Source organism: Oncorhynchus kisutch, linkage group LG15 (assembly GCF_002021735.2).
Source record: "Oncorhynchus kisutch isolate 150728-3 linkage group LG15, Okis_V2, whole genome shotgun sequence".
NCBI classification, from domain to species: Eukaryota; Metazoa; Chordata; class Actinopteri; order Salmoniformes; family Salmonidae; genus Oncorhynchus; species Oncorhynchus kisutch.
The window spans coordinates 58,287,717-58,311,171 of NC_034188.2; the positions used below are offsets into that span (position 1 = coordinate 58,287,717).

The 23,455-nt window shown below is 45.8% G+C and overlaps 1 protein-coding gene across 1 annotated transcript in view; it reads left to right on the plus strand.

Annotated features, from left to right (window-relative positions):
• pid1 (phosphotyrosine interaction domain containing 1) overlaps positions 1–14,494 on the plus strand; it is a 46,061-nt gene extending 31,567 nt beyond the window's left edge. Inside the window, exon 3 of the mRNA XM_020503038.2 lies at positions 12,048–14,494. Coding sequence (XP_020358627.1) covers positions 12,048–12,545 — 498 coding nt within the window. The 3' untranslated portion in view covers positions 12,546–14,494. The remainder of the gene's footprint in view (positions 1–12,047) is intronic.
• The last annotated feature ends 8,961 nt before the right edge of the window (positions 14,495–23,455 follow it).

A 23,455-nucleotide genomic window follows, 5' to 3' on the forward strand; every position in this document is an offset into this window, starting at 1 on the left:
CGCCAATGCCTACCGTCTGTCTGTTTGGTTTCTTTCTATCTGTCTATGGGGTCTATGAGGAGTTTCCGAGCCTCTCTCCTGAGAAGGAGTACATCAGGATAGATTACTAACTGTCTGTATGATTAATAGATTAGACCCATGTGAAACCCCTACCCACCTGCTTTCTGGTGTTTGCCTGTGAGATTCTTTTGAGCACTGACGTGTGTGTGTGTTGATGTTGTATGTATGTGAGTGTGTGTGTGCGTAAGGGTGCTTTCGTGTGTGTATCCAAGTATACAGGAAGGTATCTGACCCACCTTCAGGTGGGCTGGGCTTTCACACGCATGCACACGCACACACGCACGCACGCACACACACACACACACACACACACACACACACACACACACACACACACACACACACACACACACACACACACACACCTACACACACACACACACACACACACACACACACACACACACACACACACACACACACACACACACACACACACACACACACACACACACACTGCTCTAACATTCCAGTTTCCCAGATGAGGACTGTCACCCCCCCATTATTTAATCCCTGTAAATCATCAGCATTTCCTCCTGTTTACACCAGACATGAACACAGACTGCTGTAAAATTGTCATGGTGAGGTCACAAATGCACAGTGAGATTCTGTTCAGGAGTCAGTTTAAAATGACCTTTGTCTCTGACTGAAACACACACACACACACACACACACACACACACACACACACACACACACACACACACACACACACACACACACACACACACACACACACACACACACACACACACACACACACACACACACACACACTCCCCTCCATGCTGATACTATAGCCCTGGGACAAACCCACCTGTACAAACTTCACATACAGTACATACCTGCAACTGTTCTTATTTTAGCCTGGGTCTAGTCTATTGCTGCAGACAACTTGTCATTCTCTGGTATGACCACGACAAGGAAGTAGCCTTGAGCAGAAACAGACTGGCACCCAGGCTAATTGAATCTATATAAGATAATCAATCCCCAGTACCTCAATTCGTGTGTATAGTTGTCCCACTCTACAGAGTCTCTTTCTTTGTTGCAGTCTGAAAACTCCAAAGGAGTGAATGTGAAGAGGACTTGGTCCACAAAATAGTTGAAGTGAACTGGCAAATAGTTGAGTCCTCTGTCATGCTATCCAGGTCTGTGCCCAAACAGTTTGAGCTTCTACTTTTAAAAATCCACCTTTCCAGTAATAAGTATCTCACTGTTGCCGCCTTTTATAGACTCCCCTCAGTCCCCAGCTGTGCCCTGGACACCATATGTGAATTAATTGCCCCCCATTTATCTTCAGAGTTTGTACTGGTAGGTGACCTAAACTGGGATATGCTTAACCTACAATCTAAGCTAGATGCCCTCAATGTCACACAAATGATCAAGGAACCTACCAGGTACAACTCTAAATCTGTAAACACGAGCACCCTCATAGATATCATCCTGACCAACCTGCACTCTAAATACACCTCTGCTGTCGTCAACCAGGATCTCAGCGATCACTGCCTCATTGCCTGTGTCCGTAATGGGTCCACAGTCAAACAACCACCCCTCATCACTGTCAAACGCTCCCAAAAACACTTCAGCGAGCAGGCCTTTCTAATCGACCTGGCCCGCGTATCCTGTAAGGATATTAACCTCATTCCGTCAGTAGAGGATGCCTGGATATGCTTTAAAAGTGCTTTCCTCACTTAAATAAGCATGCCCCATTCAAAAAATGTAGAACTAAGATATAGCCCTTGGTTCACTCCAGACCTGACTGCCCTTGACCAACACAGAAACATCCTGTGGCATACTACATTAGCATCGAATAGCCCCTGCAATATGCAACTTTTCAGGGAAGTTAGGAACCAATATACATAGTCAGTTAGGAAAGCAAAGGCTTCAAACAGAAATTTGCATCCTTGTAGCACAAACTCCAAAAAGTTCTGGGACACTGGAGTCCATGGAGAATAAGGTCACCTCCTCCCAGCTGCCCACTGCACTGAGGCTAGGAAACACTGTCACCACCAATAAATCTACGATAATCAAGAATTTCAATAAGCATTTTTCTGCGGCTGGCCATGCTTTACACCTGGCTACCCCTACCCCGGTCAACAGCTCTGCACCTCCCACAGCAACTTCCCCAAGCCTCTCCATTTCTCCTTCACCCATATCCAGATAGCTGATGTTCTAAAAGAGCTGCAATATCTGGACCCCTACAAATCGGCTGGGCTAGACAATCTGGACCCTCTCTTTCTAAAATTATCCGCCACAATTGTTTCAACCCCTATTACTAGTCTGTTCAACCTCTCTTTCATATCGTCTAAGATCCCTAAAGATTGTAAAGCTGCTGCGGTCATCCCCCTCTTCACAGTGGGAGACACTCTAGACCCAAACTGTTACAGACCTATATCTATAATACCCTGCCTTTCTAAAGTCTTCGAAAGCCAAGTTAACAAACAGATCACCGACCCTTTCGAATCGCACCATACTTTCTCCGCTATGCAATCTGGTTTCTGAACGGGTCATGGGTGCACCTCAGCCACGCTCAAGGTCCTAAACAATATCATGACCACCATGGATAAAATACAATACAATGCAGCCATCTTCATCGACCTGGCCAAGGCTTTCGACTCTGTCAATCACCGCATTCAGATCGGCAGACTCAACAGCCTTGGTTTCTCAAATGATTGCCTCGCCTGGTTCAACAACTACTTTTAAGATAGAGTTTAGTGTGTCAAATCGGAGGTTCCTGTTGTCCGGACCTTTGGCAGTCTCTATGGGGGTGCCACAGGGTTCAATTCTCGGGCCGACTCTTTTCTCTGTATACATCAATGATGTCGCTCTTGCTGCTGGTGATTCTCTGATCCACCTCTACGCAGACGACACCATTCGGTATTTTGTACACTGTGTTAACAAACCTCCAGACGAGCTTCAAAGCCATACAACACTCCTTCCGTAGCCTCCAACTGCTCTTAATTGCAAGTAAAACTAAATGCATGCTCTTCAACCGTTCACTGCCCCCACCCGCCTGCTCATCTAGCATCACTAGTCTGGACAGTTCTGACTTAGAATATGTGGACAACTACAAATACCTAGGTGTCTGGTTTGACTGTAAACTCTGCTTCCAGACTCACATTAAGCATCTCCAATCCAAAATTAAATCTAGAATCGGCTTCCTATTTTGCAACAAAACCTCCTCACTCATGCTGCCAAACATACCCTCGTAAAACTGGCTATGCTACTGATCCTTGACTTTGGCGATATCATTTACAGAATAGCCTCCAACACTACACTGCAAATTTAATGTAGTCTATCACAGTGCCATCCGCTTTGTCACCAAAGCCCCTTATACTTCCCACCACCACAACCTGTATGCTCTCGTTGGCTGGCCCTCGCTTCATATTCGTCGCCAAACCCACTGGCTCCAGGTCATCTATAAGTCTTTGCTAGGTAAAGCCCCGCCTTATCTCAGCTCACTGGTCACCATAGCAGTACCCACCCGTAGCACGCGCTCCAGCAGGTATATTTCACTGGTCATCCCCAAAGCCAACTCCTCCTTTGGCCTTCTTTCCTTCCAGTTCTCCGCTGCCAATGACTGGATTGAATTGCAAAAATCACTGAAGTTGGAGTCTTATATCTCCCTCACTAACTTTAAGCATCAGCTGTCAAAGCAGCTTACCGATCATTGCACCTGTACACAGCCCACCCAACTGCCCCATATTGTTATTTCTTTTTTTGCTCCTTTGGTCCCAGTATCGCTCCTTTGCTCCCAGTATCGCTCCTTTGGTCCCAGTATCGCTCCTTTGCTCCCAGTATCGCTCCTTTGCTCCCAGTATCGCTCCTTTGCTCCCAGTATCTCTTCTTTGCTCCCAGTATCGCTCCTTTGCTCCCAGTATCTCTTCTTTGCTCCCAGTATCGCTCCTTTGCTCCCAGTATCTCTTCTTTGCTCCCAGTATCGCTCCTTTGCTCCCAGTATCTCTTCTTTGCTCCCAGTATCGCTCCTTTGCTCCCAGTATCGCTCCTTTGCTCCCAGTATCTCTTCTTTGCTCCCAGTATTGCTCCTTTGCTCCCAGTATCTCTTCTTTGCTCCCAGTATCGCTCCTTTGCTCCCAGTATCGCTCCTTTGCTCCCAGTATCTCTTCTTTGCTCCCAGTATCGCTCCTTTGCTCCCAGTATCGCTCCTTTGCTCCCAGTATCTCTTCTTTGCTCCCAGTATCGCTCCTTTGCTCCCAGTATCGCTCCTTTGCTCCCAGTATCTCTTCTTTGCTCCCAGTATCGCTCCTTTGCTCCCAGTATCGCTCCTTTGCTCCCAGTATCGCTCCTTTGCTCCCAGTATCGCTCCTTTGCTCCCAGTATCTCTTCTTTGCTCCCAGTATCGCTCCTTTGCTCCCAGTATCTCTTCTTTGCTCCCAGTATTGCTCCTTTGCTCCCAGTGTCGCTCCTTTGCTCCCAGTATCGCTCCTTTGCTCCCAGTATCGCTCCTTTGCTCCCAGTATCGCTCCTTTGGTCCCAGTATCGCTCCTTTGCTCCCAGTATCGCTCCTTTGCTCCCAGTATCTCTTCTTTGCTCCCAGTATCGCTCCTTTGCTCCCAGTATCTCTTCTTTGCTCCCAGTATCGCTCCTTTGCTCCCAGTATCGCTCCTTTGCTCCCAGTATCTCTTCTTTGCTCCCAGTATCGCTCCTTTGCTCCCAGTATCTCATCTTTGCTCCCAGTATCGCTCCTTTGCTCCCAGTATCACTCCTTTGCTCCCAGTATCGCTCCTTTGCTCCCAGTATCTCTTCTTTGCTCCCAGTATCTCATCTTTGCTCCCAGTATCGCTCCTTTGCTCCCAGTATCACTCCTTTGCTCCCAGTATCGCTCCTTTGCTCCCAGTATCTCTTCTTTGCTCCCAGTATCGCTCCTTTGCTCCCAGTATTGCTCCTTTGCTCCCAGTATCGCTCCTTTGCTCCCAGTATTGCTCCTTTGCTCCCAGTATCGCTCCTTTGCTCCCAGTATCTCTACTTGCACATTCATCTTCTGCACAACTATCATTCCAGTGTTTAATTGCTAAATTGTAGTTATTTCGCCACTATGGCCTATTGCCTAACCTCCCTAATCTTAATACATTTGCACACACTGTATATAGATTTTTTATATTGTGTTATTGACTGTATGTTTGTTTATCCCAAGTGTAACTCTGTTTTGTTTGTGTCGCTCTGCTTTGCTTTATCTTGGCCAGGTCGCTGTTGTAAATGAGACCTTGTTCTCAACTGGCCTACCTGGTTAAATTAAGGTGAAATAAAAAGGCAAGGGCAGTGTGAATCCAAAGAGAACTGAGTTATTTCGCTTTTTTTTAAACCCGGAGTTCACTTTAAAGAGGACTGACATTGTTTAGAAAAATAACATTATATTTGAAAACACCCTAATAAGGTCTCTGAAAAGAGGTGGATTGTATCTGTCTGAATGTCTTCTCCTGACTGAGCCTCCAAGACATGTAAAAGGAGACCGGTAGAATCAGGGTTTTCTTATCCTTTTACTACAGTATGTATAATAATAATTATAGTTCTACATCCTCACTGCACTGATTCCTGCCTACCCCATCATACCTACCTACCTACTTACCTACCTACCTACCTGCCTACCTACCTGCCTACCTACCCCTACCTACCTACCTACCTGCCTTCCTTCCTTCCTTCCTTCCTGCCTGCCTGCCTGCCTGCCTGCCTGCCTGCCTGCCTGCCTGCCTGCCTGCATGCCTGCCTGCCTGCCTGCCTGCCTGCCTGCCTGCCTACCTACCTACCTACATACCCCTACCTACCTACCTACCTACCCCTACCTGCCTGCCTACCTACCTACCTACCTACCTACCTACCCCTACCTATCTACCCCTACCTACCTGCCTGCCTACCCCTACCTACCTATCTACCTACCCACCCCTACCTACCTACCTACCTACCTACCTACCTACCCCTACCTACCTACCTACCTAGCCCTTCCCCTCCCTGCCCTTTTTCCCTTCAGTCGTATTAGAGCAAACATGTTTAGTCTGTGTGATATTACAAAGACCAAAGAGAATTGCTGTCAATGAGGGGCTTTGAGGACAGAAATACTGCAGAGACCGATGAGTGAGACTGAGGAGTGAGGGACTTTTTGTGGAGCGCCAACCTCGGAGGAAGAGAGGCGGCCTCTGTTCCTCTGTAGCAACCCCAAACACCTCCCACACCGTGTATGTGTGTGTGCACACGTGTGTGAGCACGTGTGTGTGTGTGTATGCATGTGTGTTTGTGTGTATGCCCATGTGTGTGTGTTTATGCATACGCACATGCATGCGTGTGGTGAGGTGTGTTAACTGGTCACCCAGTACAACCGGTATACCAGGAGCCTCTGGAATGGGCCAGTTGTCCCTGCTGACCCCTAGCCACTCCCAGAGCTGCCAGAGCTGCCTGACACAGAGCAGAGTACGACCTTCCTGGCATGGGGACAGATGGGACGTTAGGTGACAGCAGGGACAGTGTGAGTGGGGATAGTGTCAGAGAATTGAGTTGGACAGATAGATCTAACAGACACATAGATTGGATTTGAATGCTAAGGTAGATTTAAATTATTACTTTTTAACATGCGTTATTAGCATCAAGCCTTCATCCAAAGATTTGTGCAGTCTAATAGTAAGATGTCTATATATCCAGTACATAGGCCATCCACAGGCCATCTTGCCAGCCCGCACTCAACTACTAAGTAGATAAAAAAATAAAGGAAAAATGAAATAATTCCCTCAAAAGACCATAACAATGAATTATTGCTTGATTTATACTGTATTTCAACTGTGAATATCCTGGTGGGAGGATGTCAGTGGATGTCAGTTGGCTGAGAGTGGGGTGTCAGTGTGGTCGGTTGGCTAACCGCCTGGCAACTGGGGGTGCTCCAGAGGTTTTCACCATGATGAATCTGCTGGAGAAGCTTCGGGGGAGAAACGTGGCGGTTGCCCCCTGATGACAACCATGCCGCCTGATGCTAAGGTTGAGGCTGCTGCAGCTGGGTCGAGTGACTAGGATTCTCTCTGTACTCTCGTTTTCTCTCTCTGTTTCTGTCACTCTCTCTTGCTTGCCTGTTTTCTCTTTTTATTCCTGCCCTCTCTGTCTCCCTCTCTCTCCGTCTCGCTTGCTCTGTCTCCCTCTCTCTCCGTCTCGCTTGCTCTGTCTCCCTCTCTCTCCGTCTCGCTTGCTCTGTCTCCCTCTCTCTCCGTCTCGCTTGCTCTGTCTTTGTCTCGCTTACTCTCTGGGTTGCTCTCTGTCCCCTTCTCTCTCTTTCGCTCTCTCTCTTGCTTGCTTTCTTGCCCCTTCTCTCTGTCCTTCCCCTTCTCTCCAAGTCTACAGAGTGGTTCAGTTGGTCATGTTGGTGGCAGACAGGACTGTGAATGTAAAGGGATCCTGGTCTGCCTTGGCTCTGGCTGTGGTTACTCTATTGGCTGGGCTCTCTGTGGTGTGATGTGGTGGGGATTAGTGTTTCCCACACCAGCCAGCCAGCCTGAAGACCGTCCTCTGTCCTCTGTTCTCCCAGGCTTCACCACTACAGGGTTTTAATAGTTTGTGGATGGAATGACTGGGACTGGGGGAAAAAGTGTGTAAATGGGAAGGAAGGAGAGAGGGCGGGAGGGATGGAGGGATGAAGGGTGAGAGGGAGGGAGAGACTGAGAGAGAGAGGGGACAGATATAGACCTTGTGGTCACACAGACTAAACAAAACTTCCAGGTGGAAGAAAAAACGGCCAGAAAAAAGTCACAAAAGTTATATTTTCTCCCCCCCCCCCGCTCGTCTCCTTCATAGTTCCTGTCTGTGTCAATCTTTCATTGATACTACTGGACGTCTGTGTGCCCCTGTCCCTGACATGTTATCAGATAGCACTGTTTCTCTCAGAGTGACTGTTGCGTTGTTTGTTTAGAGTGTTGTGTGTACAGTATGTGTACAGTGTGTTTTGTGTCTTCACGTTTGTGTCTCTTAATGATGCACCGTTTTGCCAGCTTGCTCTAGGGGTCTAGAGATGTACGATGCCTTCTGATGTCATATTTTATGCTTTTAAAGAAATACCCCAGCTATTTCTGAGCTTTTCCAGTTGAAAAACAATATCCTCATGTACAAATGCAATAATGTTCACACACTTAAGGGAAATAAAAAAAGACGTTCTGAGCAAAATTGCAAACTTCAAGAGTTGGACCATCAAGGGGTGGGTTTGATGTGCTTACTCTGATGTCACTGGCCTCCCCCTTGCTAGTGAGAACCATAGAGTTGCAAAAATAGAACAAAGAGGAAAGCCCCCCGCACACACTTGTGCCATGTCATGTCATAACTGGACCACCTATGAACCTTTTGTTAAGTAAATCAGGTGATAAATGAGGTGGAAAGGAGATTGGTCTTTAACTTTTTCATTTTCTTCATGACCTGCTTGCTGATATTTAATACGTTCCACACATAGATGAGGAAGTGAGGGAATGGAGTCAGGAGGCCACATGGAGTGAACCCCAACCCCCTTCCATCGCTCGATGCCCCCATCCCTGTAAACCAATACTGAGAGGAGAAAGTCTGCAAGTGCTTTACTCCCACCAGGCACCTCCCCTGTGTATTTTTATTAAGTCATAAAGTGCACCATGTAGAGAGAGAGAGAGTGAAAGCCCTTTGAATTGAATGAAGCCCTTTGAATTGAATAAAGCCCTTTGAATTGAATTGAGAGAGAGAGAGCTCTCAAGTCAGCCATTGTGCCTGCTGGACCAAGGCCTGGGCTGGACCCGCTCCCACTGAGAAACTAGGCTGTGTTCAGTTCACCTTTCTCTAGCCCTCTGGTTTCACACCTTTATACTCTCTCTCCTTGGCCTCCCTCCCTTTATACTGTCCACCCTCCCTCAACCCGTTATACGGTCCACCCTCCCTCCCTCAACACTTTATACTGTCCACCTTCCCTCAACACTTTATACTGTCCACCCTCCCTCAACCCTTTATACTGTTTACCCTCCCTCCCTCAACCCGTTATACTGTCCACCTCCCTCCCTCAACCCTTTATACTGTCCACCCTCCCTCAACCCTTTATACTGTCCACCCTCCCTCAACCCGTTATACTGTCCACCCTCCCTCAACCCTTTATACTGTCCACCCTCCCTCAACCCTTCATACTGTCCACCCTCCCTCAACCCGTTATACTGTCCACCTTCCCTCCCTCAACACTTTATACTGTCCCTCCCTCCCTCCCTCCCTCAAACCTTTATACTGTCCACCCTCCCTCAACCCTTTATACTGTCCACTCTCCCTCAACCCTTCATACTGTCCACCCTCCCTCAACCCGTTATACTGTCCACCCTCCCTCAACACTTTATACTGTCCACCCTCCCTCAACCCGTTATACTGTCCACCCTCCCTCAACCCTTTATACTGTCCACCCTCCCTCAACCCTTCATACTGTCCACCCTCCCTCAACCCGTTATACTGTCCACCTTCCCTCCCTCAACACTTTATACTGTCCCTCCCTCCCTCAAACCTTTATACTGTCCACCCTCCCTCAACCCTTTATACTGTCCACTCTCCCTCAACCCTTCATACTGTCCACCCTCCCTCAACCCGTTATACTGTCCACCCTCCCTCAACACTTTATACTGTCCACCCTCCCTCAACCCGTTATACTGTCCACCCTCCCTCCCTCCCTCAACCCTTTATACTGTCCACCCTCCCTCCCTCCCTCCCTCAACCCTTTATACTGTCCCTCCTCCCTCCCTCAACCCTTTATACTGTCCCTTCTCCCTCCCTCAAGCCTTTATACTGTCCACCCTCCCTCAACCCTTTATACTGTCTCTTCTCCCTCCCTCAAGCCTTTATACTGTCCCTTCTCCCTCCCTCAAGCCTTTATACTGTCCCCCCTCCCTCAACACTTTATACTGGCCACCCTCCCTCAACACTTTATACTGTCCACCCTCCCTCCCTCAACCCTTTATACTGTCCACCCTCCCTCAACCCTTTATACTGTCCACCCTCCCTCAACCCTTCATACTGTCCACCCTCCCTCAACCCGTTATACTGTCCACCCTCCCTCAACCCTTTATACTGTCCCTTCTCCCTCCCTCAACACTTTATACTGTCCACCCTCCCTCAACCCTTTATACTGTCTCTTCTCCCTCCCTCAAGCCTTTATACTGTCCCTTCTCCCTCCCTCAACACTTTATACTGTCCCTTCTCCCTCAACCCTTTATACTGTCCACCCTCCCTCAACCCTTTATACTGTCTCTTCTCCCTCCCTCAAGCCTTTATACTGTCCCTTCTCCCTCCCTCAAGCCTTTATACTGTCCCTTCTCCCTCCCTCAAGCCTTTATACTGTCCCCCCTCCCTCAACACTTTATACTGTCCCCCCTCCCTCAACACTTTATACTGTCCACCCTCCCTCCCTCAAGCCTTTATACTGTCCCTTCTCCCTCCCTCAACACTTTATACTGTCCTCCCTCCCTCAAGCCTTTATACTGTCCACCCTCCCTCAAGCCTTTATACTGTCCCTTCTCCCTCCCTCAACACTTTATACTGTCCTCCCTCCCTCAAGCCTTTATACTGTCCCCTCTCCCTCCCTCTCTAAACCCTTTATACTGTCCCTCCCTCCCTCAACACTTTATACTGTCCCCTCTCCCTCCCTCTCTAAACCCTTTATACTGTCCCTCCCTCCATCAACACTTTATACTGTCCCCCATCCCTTCTCCCTCCCTCAACACTTTATACTATCCACCCTCCCTCCCTCAAGCCTTTATACTGTCCCCTCTCCCTCCCTCTCTAAACCCTTTATACTGTCCCTCCCTCCCTCAACACTTTATACTGTCCCCATCCCTCCCTCCCTCCCTCAACACTTTATACTGTCCCCTCTCCCTCCCTCTCTAATCCCTTTATACTGTCCCTCCCTCCCTCAACACTTTATACTGTCCCCCATCCCTCCCTCCCTCAACACTTTATACTGTCCCCTCTCCTTCCCTCCCTCCCTCAACACTTTATACTGTCCCCCATCACCCCCTCCCTCCCTCAACACTTTATACTGTCCCCTCTCCTTCCCTCCCTCCCTCAACCCTTTATACTGTCCCTTCTCGTTCCCTCCCTCCCTCAACCCTTTATACTATCCCCTCTCCCTGCCTCCCTCAACCCTTTATACTGCCCTCCCTTCCTCCCTCAATCCTTTATACTGCCCTCCCTCCCTCAATCCTTTATACTGTCCCCTCTCCTTCCCTCCCTCCCTCAACCCTTTATACTGTCCCTTCTCCTTCCCTCCCTCCCTCAACCCTTTATACTGTCCCTTCTCCTTCCCTCCCTCCCTCAACCCTTTATACTATCCCCTCTCCCTGCCTCCCTCAACCCTTTATACTGCCCTCCCTCCCTCCCTCAATCCTTTATACTGTCCCCTCTCTTTCCCTCCCTCCCTCAACCCTTTATACTGCCCTCCCTCCCTCCCTCAGTCTTTATACTGTCCCCTTTCCTCGCTCCCACTCACCCATTTCTCTTTCTCTCTTCTCTCTCCCTCTCCCTCAAGAGTAGAGTACAGTGTAGTAGCCTCTCCCAGTATGTAGCGTGTCACTACTATGGTATTCTGTAGTGTTGGCTGGCTGCTGCAGCCGTAAGAAGACTCTCAGCTCTGGGAAAATAACACACACGTCCCTCAGCATGTCAGCACATACAAAAAGACAAACCTCTCATCACGTCTGGAGACTTACAAATGGTGTCCCAATAGAAAACCATTGATTTGCATCTAGTACTCGGCTGAATGATTCTGAGTGTACATATTTGTTTCTTGTTGATACGTATGCCATTTAGCAGACACTTATAGTACAGTGAATTCATAAGGGTACATTGCTTATAATATGTGTGTATGTGATCCCTACAGGAATTTAACCCATGACCTTAGCATTGATAATCTTACACTTTTACCAGTTGAGCCACATAGGCAGTCATAGTTTTGTACCACTAGATGCTGTCAGATGTTTAACAGCCTCTCTCTCTCTGCGTTCTCTCCACAGGTGACGTACCTGGGCAAGGTGACCATCTCAGGGACCCAGTTCCTGTCGGGCTGCACAGAGTCGGCAGTGGTGGGCCTGTGGAACCGCCGTGCGCTGGCCCAGGAAGAGCACCTCTCTGCCAACTCCCTCCTGGAGATCCGCCCCTTCCAGGTGCGCCTGCACCACCTGGACGGGCGCGGTGAGGCCTCGGTCACCATGGACACGTACCAGGTGGCGCGCATCGCCTACTGTACGGCGGACCACTGCACGAGCCCCAATGTGTTCGCCTGGATCTACCGGGAGATCAACGATGACCTGACCTTCCAGATGGACTGCCATGCCGTGGAGTGTGAGAGCAAGCTGGAGGCCAAGAAGCTGGCCCACTCCATGATGGAAGCCTTCCGCAAGACCTTCCACAGTATGCGCAGCGATGGACGCATCCACAAGAGCGGCTCCTCGGACGAGTTCGCCACTGACGACTCCGCTCCAGATGACTCCACCCCCGAGGAGGACGGCTGAGCACCAGGGTTGCCGCCCCCCTCCCCCGGTCGCAAGCCGTGAGGGGAGGTGCACAGGTGCAGCCGGAGCACTCTTTCTACTCTCTGTCTCTCTTACTCTACTCTGGTTTAAGGAAAAAACTCAAATTGACTGACGCACAGACCGCAAACGCCGACTAAAGAATGACGAGGACGTAGTTTTAAAAAGGGAAAAATAGGAGGACAAAGGAACCACAAGAGATGAAACATATGGGGAAGCCAAACTAAACTAGCACTGCCTCTTTGGATAAATAGATCCTCAAACATCTGGATAGCCATTGAAGCGCATGATCTGCCCATTAGAGATGAGTGAATAATGGTTATAAGACATTCCCAATCGACGCTGCTGTCTGTCCGTCCGTCTGTCTGTCTGCAATGTACAGAGAGACTCTGCCTCTTTACCCCGCCGCGCGCCCCTTACTCACCCCTTCCCGCCCAATCAAAAGCCCAGATCACGTCCTAAGAATCCTAAGAATCCCAGATCACTGCCTCATGTTCTGACTTTAAAACAACAGCACTATGGAGTTACGAGTTATGCCTGTAGCACTGTTAAATGTGGGATATAAAGAGAAAGCCTTGACTCTAATATATGTGCGGAAGGTTGCCGGGAGGAGGGAGGTCTTGACATATTTAATAGGCCACAAGAGCGTCATCTCTTATCGATCACATTTTGATTCCTTTTTTGGAAGCATACCAAAAGTGAGTCTTTTAGCTGTGTCTTGTCTGTTGATTTGTGCCTCACTTCTAACATACCAAGGCTGGTCTCTGTCCCGCAATCCCAAACATGCGCATGTGTGTGTGTGTGTGTGTGTAGTTGTGCATGTGTGTGTGTGTGTGTGTGTGTGTGTGTGTGTGTGTGTGTGATCTAAGAAAAAGGATTGTCAGGAGAGAGAGCATGACCGATAATGGGCTAGTAATCCAACTAGAAGTGTAAAACATGTCACAGCCTTTGTGGCATCCATTTTGGGAAGCTCTGCAGGGCTTTTTAAATTTAAACAAGAATGTGACCATTTGACACATTTTTTTATTTTGTTTTGTATGAAAAGTGAAAGTAAATGTGACAGTCACAGAAACCGATGTTCTAGGACCCCAAAAATAGCCATCCATAAAGAATACCTGAAGCCTCTTGGCCTGTGCTGAATGTATTATAGGTATGTTGTGCTGCAAGCTCCTTACACCTTATAGTTACTTTGTTGTTTTAGTACATTTCTTCTACATAGTTTTATCTGGATTAGGTGCAGTTGGCTAGGGCAGTTTTCTGTACAGACACCTTAAGGGAACAATTATGTCTCGTGGGCTGGATGCGTGTTGAGTCCATGAACAGACACACACAGTTCAGTTTCCCTGGGCTGTCGAAGGGTACGAGCGACCATTCTGGGGCAACTGGAAGCCTCCACGACACAAGAGCTCCACCCCTCCCACCCCCTTTTCTAACAAGACTCTTTTGAATGGACTGGTACTCACAGTGGGTGGGTCATGTATTTTTTCTGTTGTGACTGAAGCAGATTTTATTAAGATGGCTCTGGTCAGTACGTGCATATATAAACATATACATTGTATTTGAAACTCATTCAATAAGCTTATGTAAATACAACAACAAAAATATCTGTTTCCAAATATTACAGCATTAAATGTTGATAGCTATTTTAAATAAACAACGGGAACATCAAAGACAGCACCAATGTTTTAAAGTAAATTGTGAATATGTATGAGTTCCATAGAACTGGCTGTTGAGAGGGTGTGTGAGCCCGGGACACAGGGCTTGAAATGACAGGAGGAGGGAATGTTTATAAAGCTGTAGATTACTGTGTCATGTCTTGTCTGAAGGCTCAGACGTGCTTTAAATGTCTGGAAATGTTACCATAAGTGTTTTCTATACAGAATTTGCAAAGATTAAGAAGGCATCACGTATAAACTATTTACCAAGACTGACTGAATTTGATGAAGTCTCTTTTTTGTTACAAAAACTTTCATGTTGATTCAGGTTGACTGTGATGCTTTGCCTCCATATCAAATGTTTCTCAACAGTACTAGGAATCGTACATGGGTGAATTGCAAGGGCGGTTTATGTATTAGGTTTGTGTACACATACAGTATTACAGCCAGAGGTTTGACCCAGTCCTAGCAATAATTGTATTTGTCTCCATTTCTTACGCAAAGCTCTTCTCAACCACAAGCCATGTGTGGCAGCCATTTTGGTGCCCACATCAGTCTCAAGCTATTCCCATAACTCGGGTGCTTATACCGTTGGCTATCATCACAGAGCTTCTAAACCCAGAGGTGCAACATCGCAAGAGAGAAGTGAAAAAGTAATTGAGAGAAGTGAAAAATTCTTTCTTAGTTGTTAATTTTCTCGAAATCTGAAGGCACAACCTTGTGAAAGTGACAAACTGGCACGTTTTAATTTTCGTCAAAAACAAATTGGTATTGAAGGAGTGCCTTTTATTTGACGGCCTGCACATACGTAGTTCGGCATGAGACGACCGTTAGACCCGATGACGTGTTTCTGCCCAACATCGCCATGACATCACCTACATGATCAGGGATTTCTATTGGAGAAGCAGTTCTTCATACTGTACTGTCTTTGCTATCATTTTGCTGCTCAGAAACTGCAGAGAATCGAGAGCAAAATGGATGCTGGAAACAGTGTATATATGACTGCTGAATGGGAGCACTGCCTCCTTCTGGAAGGTAGAGGAACACCTTCCTCACTTTCCCAGTCAGATAAAAGAGCGTACAGTAACACACATTAAGAATATATTTGGATAACTTGTGTTATGAGTTCATTATATACAGTGGGGCAAAAAAGTATTTAGTCAGCCACCAATTGTGCAAGTTCTCCCACTTAAAAAGATGAGAGAGGCCTGTAATATTCATCATAGGTACACTTCAACTATGACAGATAAAAAATCCAGAAAATCACATTGTAGGATTTTTTATGAATTTATTTGCAAATTATGGTGGAAAATAAGTATTTGGTCACCTACAAACAAGCAAGATTTCTGGCTCTCACAGACCTGTAACTTCTTCTTTAAGAGGCTCCTCCGTCCTCCACTCGTTACCTGTATTAATGGCACCTGTTTTAACTTGTTATCAGTATAAAAGACACCTGTCCACAACCTCAAACACTCACACTCCAAACTCCACTATGGCCAAGACCAAAGAGCTGTCAAAGGACACCAGAAACAAAATTGTAGACCTGCACCAGGCTGGGAAGACTGAATCTGCAATAGGTAAGCAGCTTGGTTTGAAGAAATCAACTGTGGGAGCAATTATTAGGAAATGGAAGACATACAAGACCACTGATAATCTCCCTCGATCTGGAGCTCCACGCAAGATCTCACCCCATGGGGTCAAAATGATCACAAGAATGGTGAGCAAAAATCCCAGAACCACACGGGGGGACCTAGTGAATGACCTGCAGAAAGCTGGGACCAAAGTAACAAAGCCTACCATCAGTAACACACTACGCCGCCAGGGACTCAAATCCTGCAGTGCCAGACGTGTCCCCCTGCTTAAGCCAGTACATGTCCAGGCCCATCTGAAGTTTGCTAGAGAGCATTTGGATGATCCAGAAGAAGATTGGGAGAATGTCATATGGTCAGATGAAACCAAAATAGAACTTTTTCTTCAACTCGTCGCGTTTGGAGGACAAAGAATGCTGAGTTGCATCCAAAGAACACCATACCTACTGTGAAGCATGGGCATGGAAACATCATGCTTTGGGGCAGTTTTTCTGCAAAGGGACCAGGACGACTGATCCGTGTAAAGGAAAGAATGAATGGGGCCATGTATCGTGAGATTTTGAGTGAAAACCTCCTTCCATCAGCAAGGGCATTGAAGATGAAACGTGGCTAGGTCTTTCAGCATGACAATGATCCCAAACACACCACCCGGGCAACTCCAGATCTCAACCCCATAGAAAATCTTTGGAGGGAGTTGAAAGTCCGTGTTGCCCAGCAACAGCCCCAAAACATCACTGCTCTAGAGGAGATCTGCATGGAGGAATGGGCCAAAATACCAGCAACAGTGTGTGAAAACCTTGTGAAGACTTACAGAAAACATTTGACCTCTGTCATTGCCAACAAAGGGTATATAACAAAGTATTGAGATAAACTTTTGTTTTTGACCAAATACTTATTTTCCACCATAATTTGCAAATAAATTAATAAAAACATTTACAATGTGATTTTCTGGATTTTCTCCCCCTCATTTCATCTGTCATTGTTGAAGTGTACCTATGATGAAAATTACAGGCTTCTCTCATCTTTTTAAGTGGGAGAACTTGCACAATTGGTGGCTGACTAAATACTTTTTTGCCTCACTGTATGATAAGTGTGCAGAATGTCCATTTCTGGCCCTGTATCACAACTCCCAAATTGACTCATTCTTAAGGACTTGTCTGTCTCTGTCTGTTTGTCTCCATACACTTAATGTACATAGTCAGAGTATGCTTCTCTGTCTCTGTGTCACTTTCTGTCTTGGTTGAGGAGCCAGCCTGAACCTTGCAAGTTGCTCCACCATTTTGTCTCTGAGATGTGTTGAGTGTTCTCCTGTGCTCCAGTATTCCTCTATGTTTGACCTAGTTCTGGGAGTATAGTGCGTCAGTGCCGGGGGCCCGCGGGCCCCAGAATGAGGCCACCCCTGCCGGGGCCTGCCTGCTTCCTCCAACGAGGCGTCTGTCAGCCATACAATACCACTCTGTTCCTCCTCCAGCTGGCTGGTGTCTGCCGGGTCCGCACACCGCCTATCTACCCGCCCAGCGCCGGCATGCTTGAGGTCCGGTCCTGGGGAACACTCTGCCAGCACACAGCTCTCTGATCTGCTCCCCCCTTTCTCTGCTCCCCTCTCCCTCTCCCTCGTTTCTCATTCTCATTTCTCTCTCTCTCTCTCTCTTTCTCATATCTCCAACATTTCACTGAACATCTGGAGTTACAGGCTAGGTGAGTGAGGAGTTACTCACTCAGTCACTCACTTTTTCCCAAAGCAGGGGGCCTGGGTCTCATGAAGAGAGAGAGGAGGAGTGTTGTGTTTGTATGCAGAGAAATACATCACCCACTACACTAAAGGAAATGGCCCTACCTCCATATTGTCAGGATCTGAGCACTGGCCTACCTCCCTGCTACACATGTTCAGTTCACTCTGCCCTCAGGTATAAAGGCTGTAACTCAGCCCACAGATATAGGTGATTCCTGTGAGTACAGTATGTGCAGTAAGTGACTTGGGACTGTTGTGAATGTCTGCTCTAAAACAGGATATGCAGATATCTGAGTCAATACAATGGTTACATTTGAGGTGGGACTTGTGAAGAGCAGATTACACTCCAACGTGCACTTTCAATTTTGAACCTGGATTCATTAGGAGTGGACTGTAATTAGTTGTGAGGACTCATTTTGACATTGCCATGTGCTCTATATAACTTTTGCCCTCCATGACATTCACTAATACCAACTGTCTGTGTAAAACTCTGATCACTTCGAAGTGGAGATTTTGTTTAATGGATATATACACCTGCTTTTGCCCTCACAACAGTCTAAATACATCGGGACATGGACTCTACAAAGTGTCGAAAATGTTCCACAGGGATACTGGCCCAAGTTGATTCCAATGCTTCCCACAGTTGTGTGAAGTTGCCTGTCTGTCCTTTGCGTTGTGGACCATTCTTGATACACACGGGAAACTGTTGAATGTGAAAAACCCAGCAGGGTTGCAGTTCTTGACACAAACCGGTGCGCCTGGCACCTACTACCATACCCCGTTCAAAGACACTTAAATATTTGTTCTTTTTTTTGTCTTCCCATCCTCAGTTGTTTGCGTGCTGCAGTATGAGACTCCCAATCACAGCCGGATTATCAGATATGAAGGTAAGACCCAGACGCAGACAACGTCGAATTAACAATGGTTTAATAATCCAGCAGGGGCAATAGACAGGTCAAAGCAGGCAGGGGTCAGGGTAGGCAGAGGTCAATAATCCAGAGGTTGGGCCAAGGTACAGGTCAGCAGGGTCAGGGGCAGGCAGAATGGTCAGGCAGGCGGGCTCAGAGTCAGGACAGGCAAGGGTTAAAACCAGGAGGGTGAGATAAAGAGAGACAGAAAAGCAGGAGCTGAGACACAAAAACGCTGGTTGACTTGACAAACAAGACAAACAAGATAATAGGCGACAATCACAAAGACAGGTGAAGCAGATGAGAGAATGAGAAAGGAAGGTACATTTAGTAAACCTGATGTCTTTTCCAGAACAGAGGGGACTAAAATGTCCCTGTCTGATTTACAAAACGTTTCAGTCATGTCCTCATCCCTCACGTCTGATTGGCTCATAAACCATTCAGGTGATTTAGATCCCGACCATAAGGAAAGATGGAGTGTCTGAGTGGAGGAGGCCGGTTTCTATCACAACCATAAGATTCCAGATTTTCTCATCCCTGGAAGTTAATCCAGGATTTCCGGCACACCACAATCTCATCCATGAAAAACAGGGATATTGGGAAGAAACTCAGAGCAGAGTGTGCCATGGCAATCATTGATCCCAGAAGTGTGTGTGTGTGTGTGTGTAGGGTTGGGTGGGCTACTTTCTAAATGTAATCCGTTACAGTTACTAGTTACCTGTCCAAAATTGTAATCAGTAACGTAATTTTGGATTACCCAAACTCAGTAACATAATCTGAATACATTCAGTTACTTTTAGATTACTTTAGAAGAAGGCATTAGAAGAAGGTAAAAATGTATGTTACCAATTGAACGACATCTATTGCAGGATAAATCAATGTTAAAGTTTACATAGCTGGCCATATATGGCTGTTCAATTTTACTTTATGGGTTGGTTGTGTAGGCTTCTTCTAACCCATCACTTTCTACTACATATAATGATACAATTAAATTACACTACCATTCAAAAGTTAGGGGTCACTTAGAAATGTCCTTGTTTTTGAAAGAAAAGCACATTTTTGTCCATTAATCTGATCAAATTGATCAGAAATACAGTGTAGACATTGTTAATGTTGCGTTACAAAGAAAAGCCATATCTCAGACTGGCCAATAAAAATCAAATATTACAATGGGCAAAAGAACACAGACACTGAACAGAGGAACTCTGCCTAGAAGGCCAGCATCCCGGAGTCACCTATTCACTGTTGATGTTGAGACTTGTGTTAAGCAGTTACTATTTAATGAAGCTATCAGTTGAGGACTTGTGAGGTGTCTGTTTCTCAAACTAGACACTCTGATATACTTGTCCTCTTGCTCAGTTGTGCACCGGGGCCTCCCACTCCTCGTTCTTATCTGGTTAGATACAGTTTGCGCTGTTCTGTGAATTGTACACAGCGTTGTACGAGAGCTTCAGTTTCTTGGCAATTTCTCGCATGGAATAACCTTCATTTTTCCGAACAAGAATAGACTGACGAGTTTCAGAAGAAAGCTCTTTGTTTCTGGCCATTTTGAGCCTGTAGTCGAACCCACAAATGCTGATGCTCCAAAACCTCAACTAGTCTAAAGAAGGCACATTTTATTGCTTCTTTAATCAGAACAACAGTTTTCAGCTGTGCTAACACAATTGCAATATAGTTTTCTAATGATCAATTAGCCTTTTAAAATGATAACACAACGTGCCATTGGAACACAGGAGGGATGGTTGCTGATAATGGGTCTCTGTACGCCTATGTAGGTATCCCATAAAAAATCTGCTGTTTCCAGTTTACAATAGTAATTTACAACATTAACAATGTCTACACTGTATTTCTGATCAATGTCATGTTAATTTAATGGACAAAAAATGTGCTTATCTTTCAAAAACAAGGACATTTCTAAGTGACCCCAAACTTTTAAACGGTACTGTATATCTTTACATTAATACAGATAATTTAAAGTCCAAAATGGAGGTAGCAACTACAAATGGACCCTTTAAGTCTATCAAAAGTTTGAGCATGTGTCCATTAGACATATGTATTTTTTTATTTTTTTTATCAGCATGAATTAGATTGAGCATTAATAAAAGCCCCACTTTCATTCTATAGGCAGGGATCTGCACTGTGCAGCTGCTGCAAGAGCGCATTTTTCGCTGGCTGTCCACTGGTTTCAAAAACAATGAATGATAGGCAGCTTAAACTTCTTGAATTCAACCATTATTGGGTTCAAATACACATTAAGATTTGTGAACAGCCATCCACAACAACCACAATCCGTAAAGTGCAAATACCTAAATGAGAGAGCAGCAGTGTGATTCACATTACTGTGCTATGTAGATATCAATGATAAGTTATATCTGTATCACCGTTGACTACACCACTGCTGTCAAATTTACCTCCAAGCTTTTATTCAAGTTGGATCATCTTTGGATTCCGACAGCAGTCACATTGGAAGACATTGGACTGTAGCCTACAAAAGCCTATTCCTGCTCTTTTCCCACAATCCATCAAGCACATCTGGTGTGTCATCATAGTGGTCAGACTCGCTCAGGTGGAACAAACTTAAACTTACGCCTTTTTTCAATGCTGATTTGAATGTCATTGAGATTGTTTTCCGCAAACATCCTTTCTGAATTTAAAAGTAATCCTCGATGTAATCATCTACTTTTTCAAAAGTATCTGTAATCCGATTGCAATATTTTTGCTGTATTTTTGCAATATTTTTACAGTTACCGTTTTTTTGTAATCCCTTACGTGTAACATATTACGTGTAATCCGTTACTCCCCAACCCTCTGTGTGCATGTGTGAGAGAGCGAGATAGAGAATGAGAAAGGAAGATAAGTTTAGTAAACCTGATGTATTTTACAGAACAGAACATAGAGGACTACAAGGTCCCTGTCTGATTTACAGAACGTTTAAGTCATGTCCAAGCTCTTCGTCCCTACTCATTCCTCACGTCTGATTGGTTCATAAACCATTCATGTAATTTAGATCCCGACCATAAGGAAAGATGGAGTGTCTGAGTGGAGGAGGCCGGTTCTATCACAACCATAAGACCCCAGATTCTCCCATCCCTGGAAGTTAATCCAGGATTTCTGGCACACCACTATCCCACTGAACCTACATTTCCAAGTCCTATTTCATTGTGCGTTCAGAACACAGGAAATGTCTGAGAATCTCATCCATGAAAAATAGGAGCTCAGAGCAGAGCATGCTACGGGAATGATTGATCCCAGAAGTGTGTGTGTGTGTGTTAACCCCAGGAGAAAATCAACCAAGAAGAATGCAATGCATTATTCTCAGGGCGATTCAAAGTATCGATGTTCTTTGAGATTCACACAGATTCCTGCCTGCCCACGCGGGCATCTTGCTCACAGATGCCTTGGGGAGATTTGGGCAACACTGCAGCATACAACATACACACATCCTGCTGACTGGGCCACAAGCTCCGCCTGGAAAGAGAACAGCAGACAAACAAGCAAAGCAGACACATGTACGCAAAAAAACACAAATGTGCACACACATACATACATATATAGACTCACACACAGGCAGATTCATAGTATACACAAATATACACAAACCTCCCACACACTCAAAACACACCCAGTCAATGAAAATGCCCTTTACCAAATGTTTAAGGTTTTACTGTATGTTGTGTTTCAGAACATTATACTTAAGGCCTTGTTGACCAATGTACCTCATTATAAACCTTTATTTATTTTGATGACAAGTTGGTGGTGCTCTATTGAGGTTGATTATGATTTTTATGGATGTGCAGTTACACTGGTAGTAGAATCTATGCATTGGCAGTGGGCTTCAGGATTCAACTGATATCATCTTACATCCGTTTCTATTTCTATGGAAAATGTGTCAATTGACAAAACAGAAGTCTATTGTACACCACTTGGTGTCATCAGAGTCAAGCTCTTGGAAAGGCACGGTAAACTTGTCCTCAATGTTACCGACTGAGGATGACAGGCGAACACAAGGACTGTAGGTTTTCTCTATCTTATCATACACCTTATACAATGTGGTTAGAAAATTGCAGTGAGTAATTCCAATTTGTGGCCATTAATTTCCATTTACTGCAATAGATCTGCCTCTGTTCCCACTGGAGTCACTAATTGGATGCTACTGCACATTCATTTCCTCAAGAGGGCACTGTAGTTTTTCAAATGAACAGTCTTCAAATGCTAGGATGTTGCAGTTGTGTTGTTTAAAAAAAGAACACCATGGTGTTATCGGCTTGTGTATGTACAAAGTGAAAGATTATCTTGTTTGGACATGTCTGTGTTGGGACAGCCTCTGAGCAGTAACCAAAACTTGAGGATTCTGTGTTCCGATTCCACATCTTTCTATTGGTTCTGCATGATTGTTCATTAACATACAACAGAGTAGCAAGGTAGCAGTAGCAGAGATATCTCACTCACTCCTTTTCTGGTTCGTATACAGTCAATGAACTAAGCAGATGCATTGGTGCCTATGGGAGAGACACCCCTTGAGCAGACCTAAACTGTGACCATTTTTTAAAATGGTAAACAGCCTGAGTGGGACTTCTTTATTTATCGACCATCTTTAGCAGGAGCTTAATCCTCAGTGATCTTCTGGGAGAAGATCCATGGATCCCAGATGGTTTCCTCCTCTCACCACAGATGGACCGCTGCACATGATACCCACTTCCTCTCTGCTTACCTCATGTCAAAATAAAAGTTAGCGCTGTTTGTTCACATATGGTGCAGGCCTTCAGGCCTTTTATTTTGACACAAGGAAAGGAGAGAGGAAGTGTGTCTACAATAGACCCACAATTTGAAAGTGTTTGTTTAAAGTAATGACGGACTGTCATTTCTCTTTACTTATTTTAGCTGTTTTTGCCATAATGGACTTGGGCTTTTACCAAATAGGGCTATCTTCTGTATACCACCCCTACATTGTCACAACACTTGCTCAAATGCATTAAGAAGGAAGAAGAAGAAATTCTTCAAATTAACT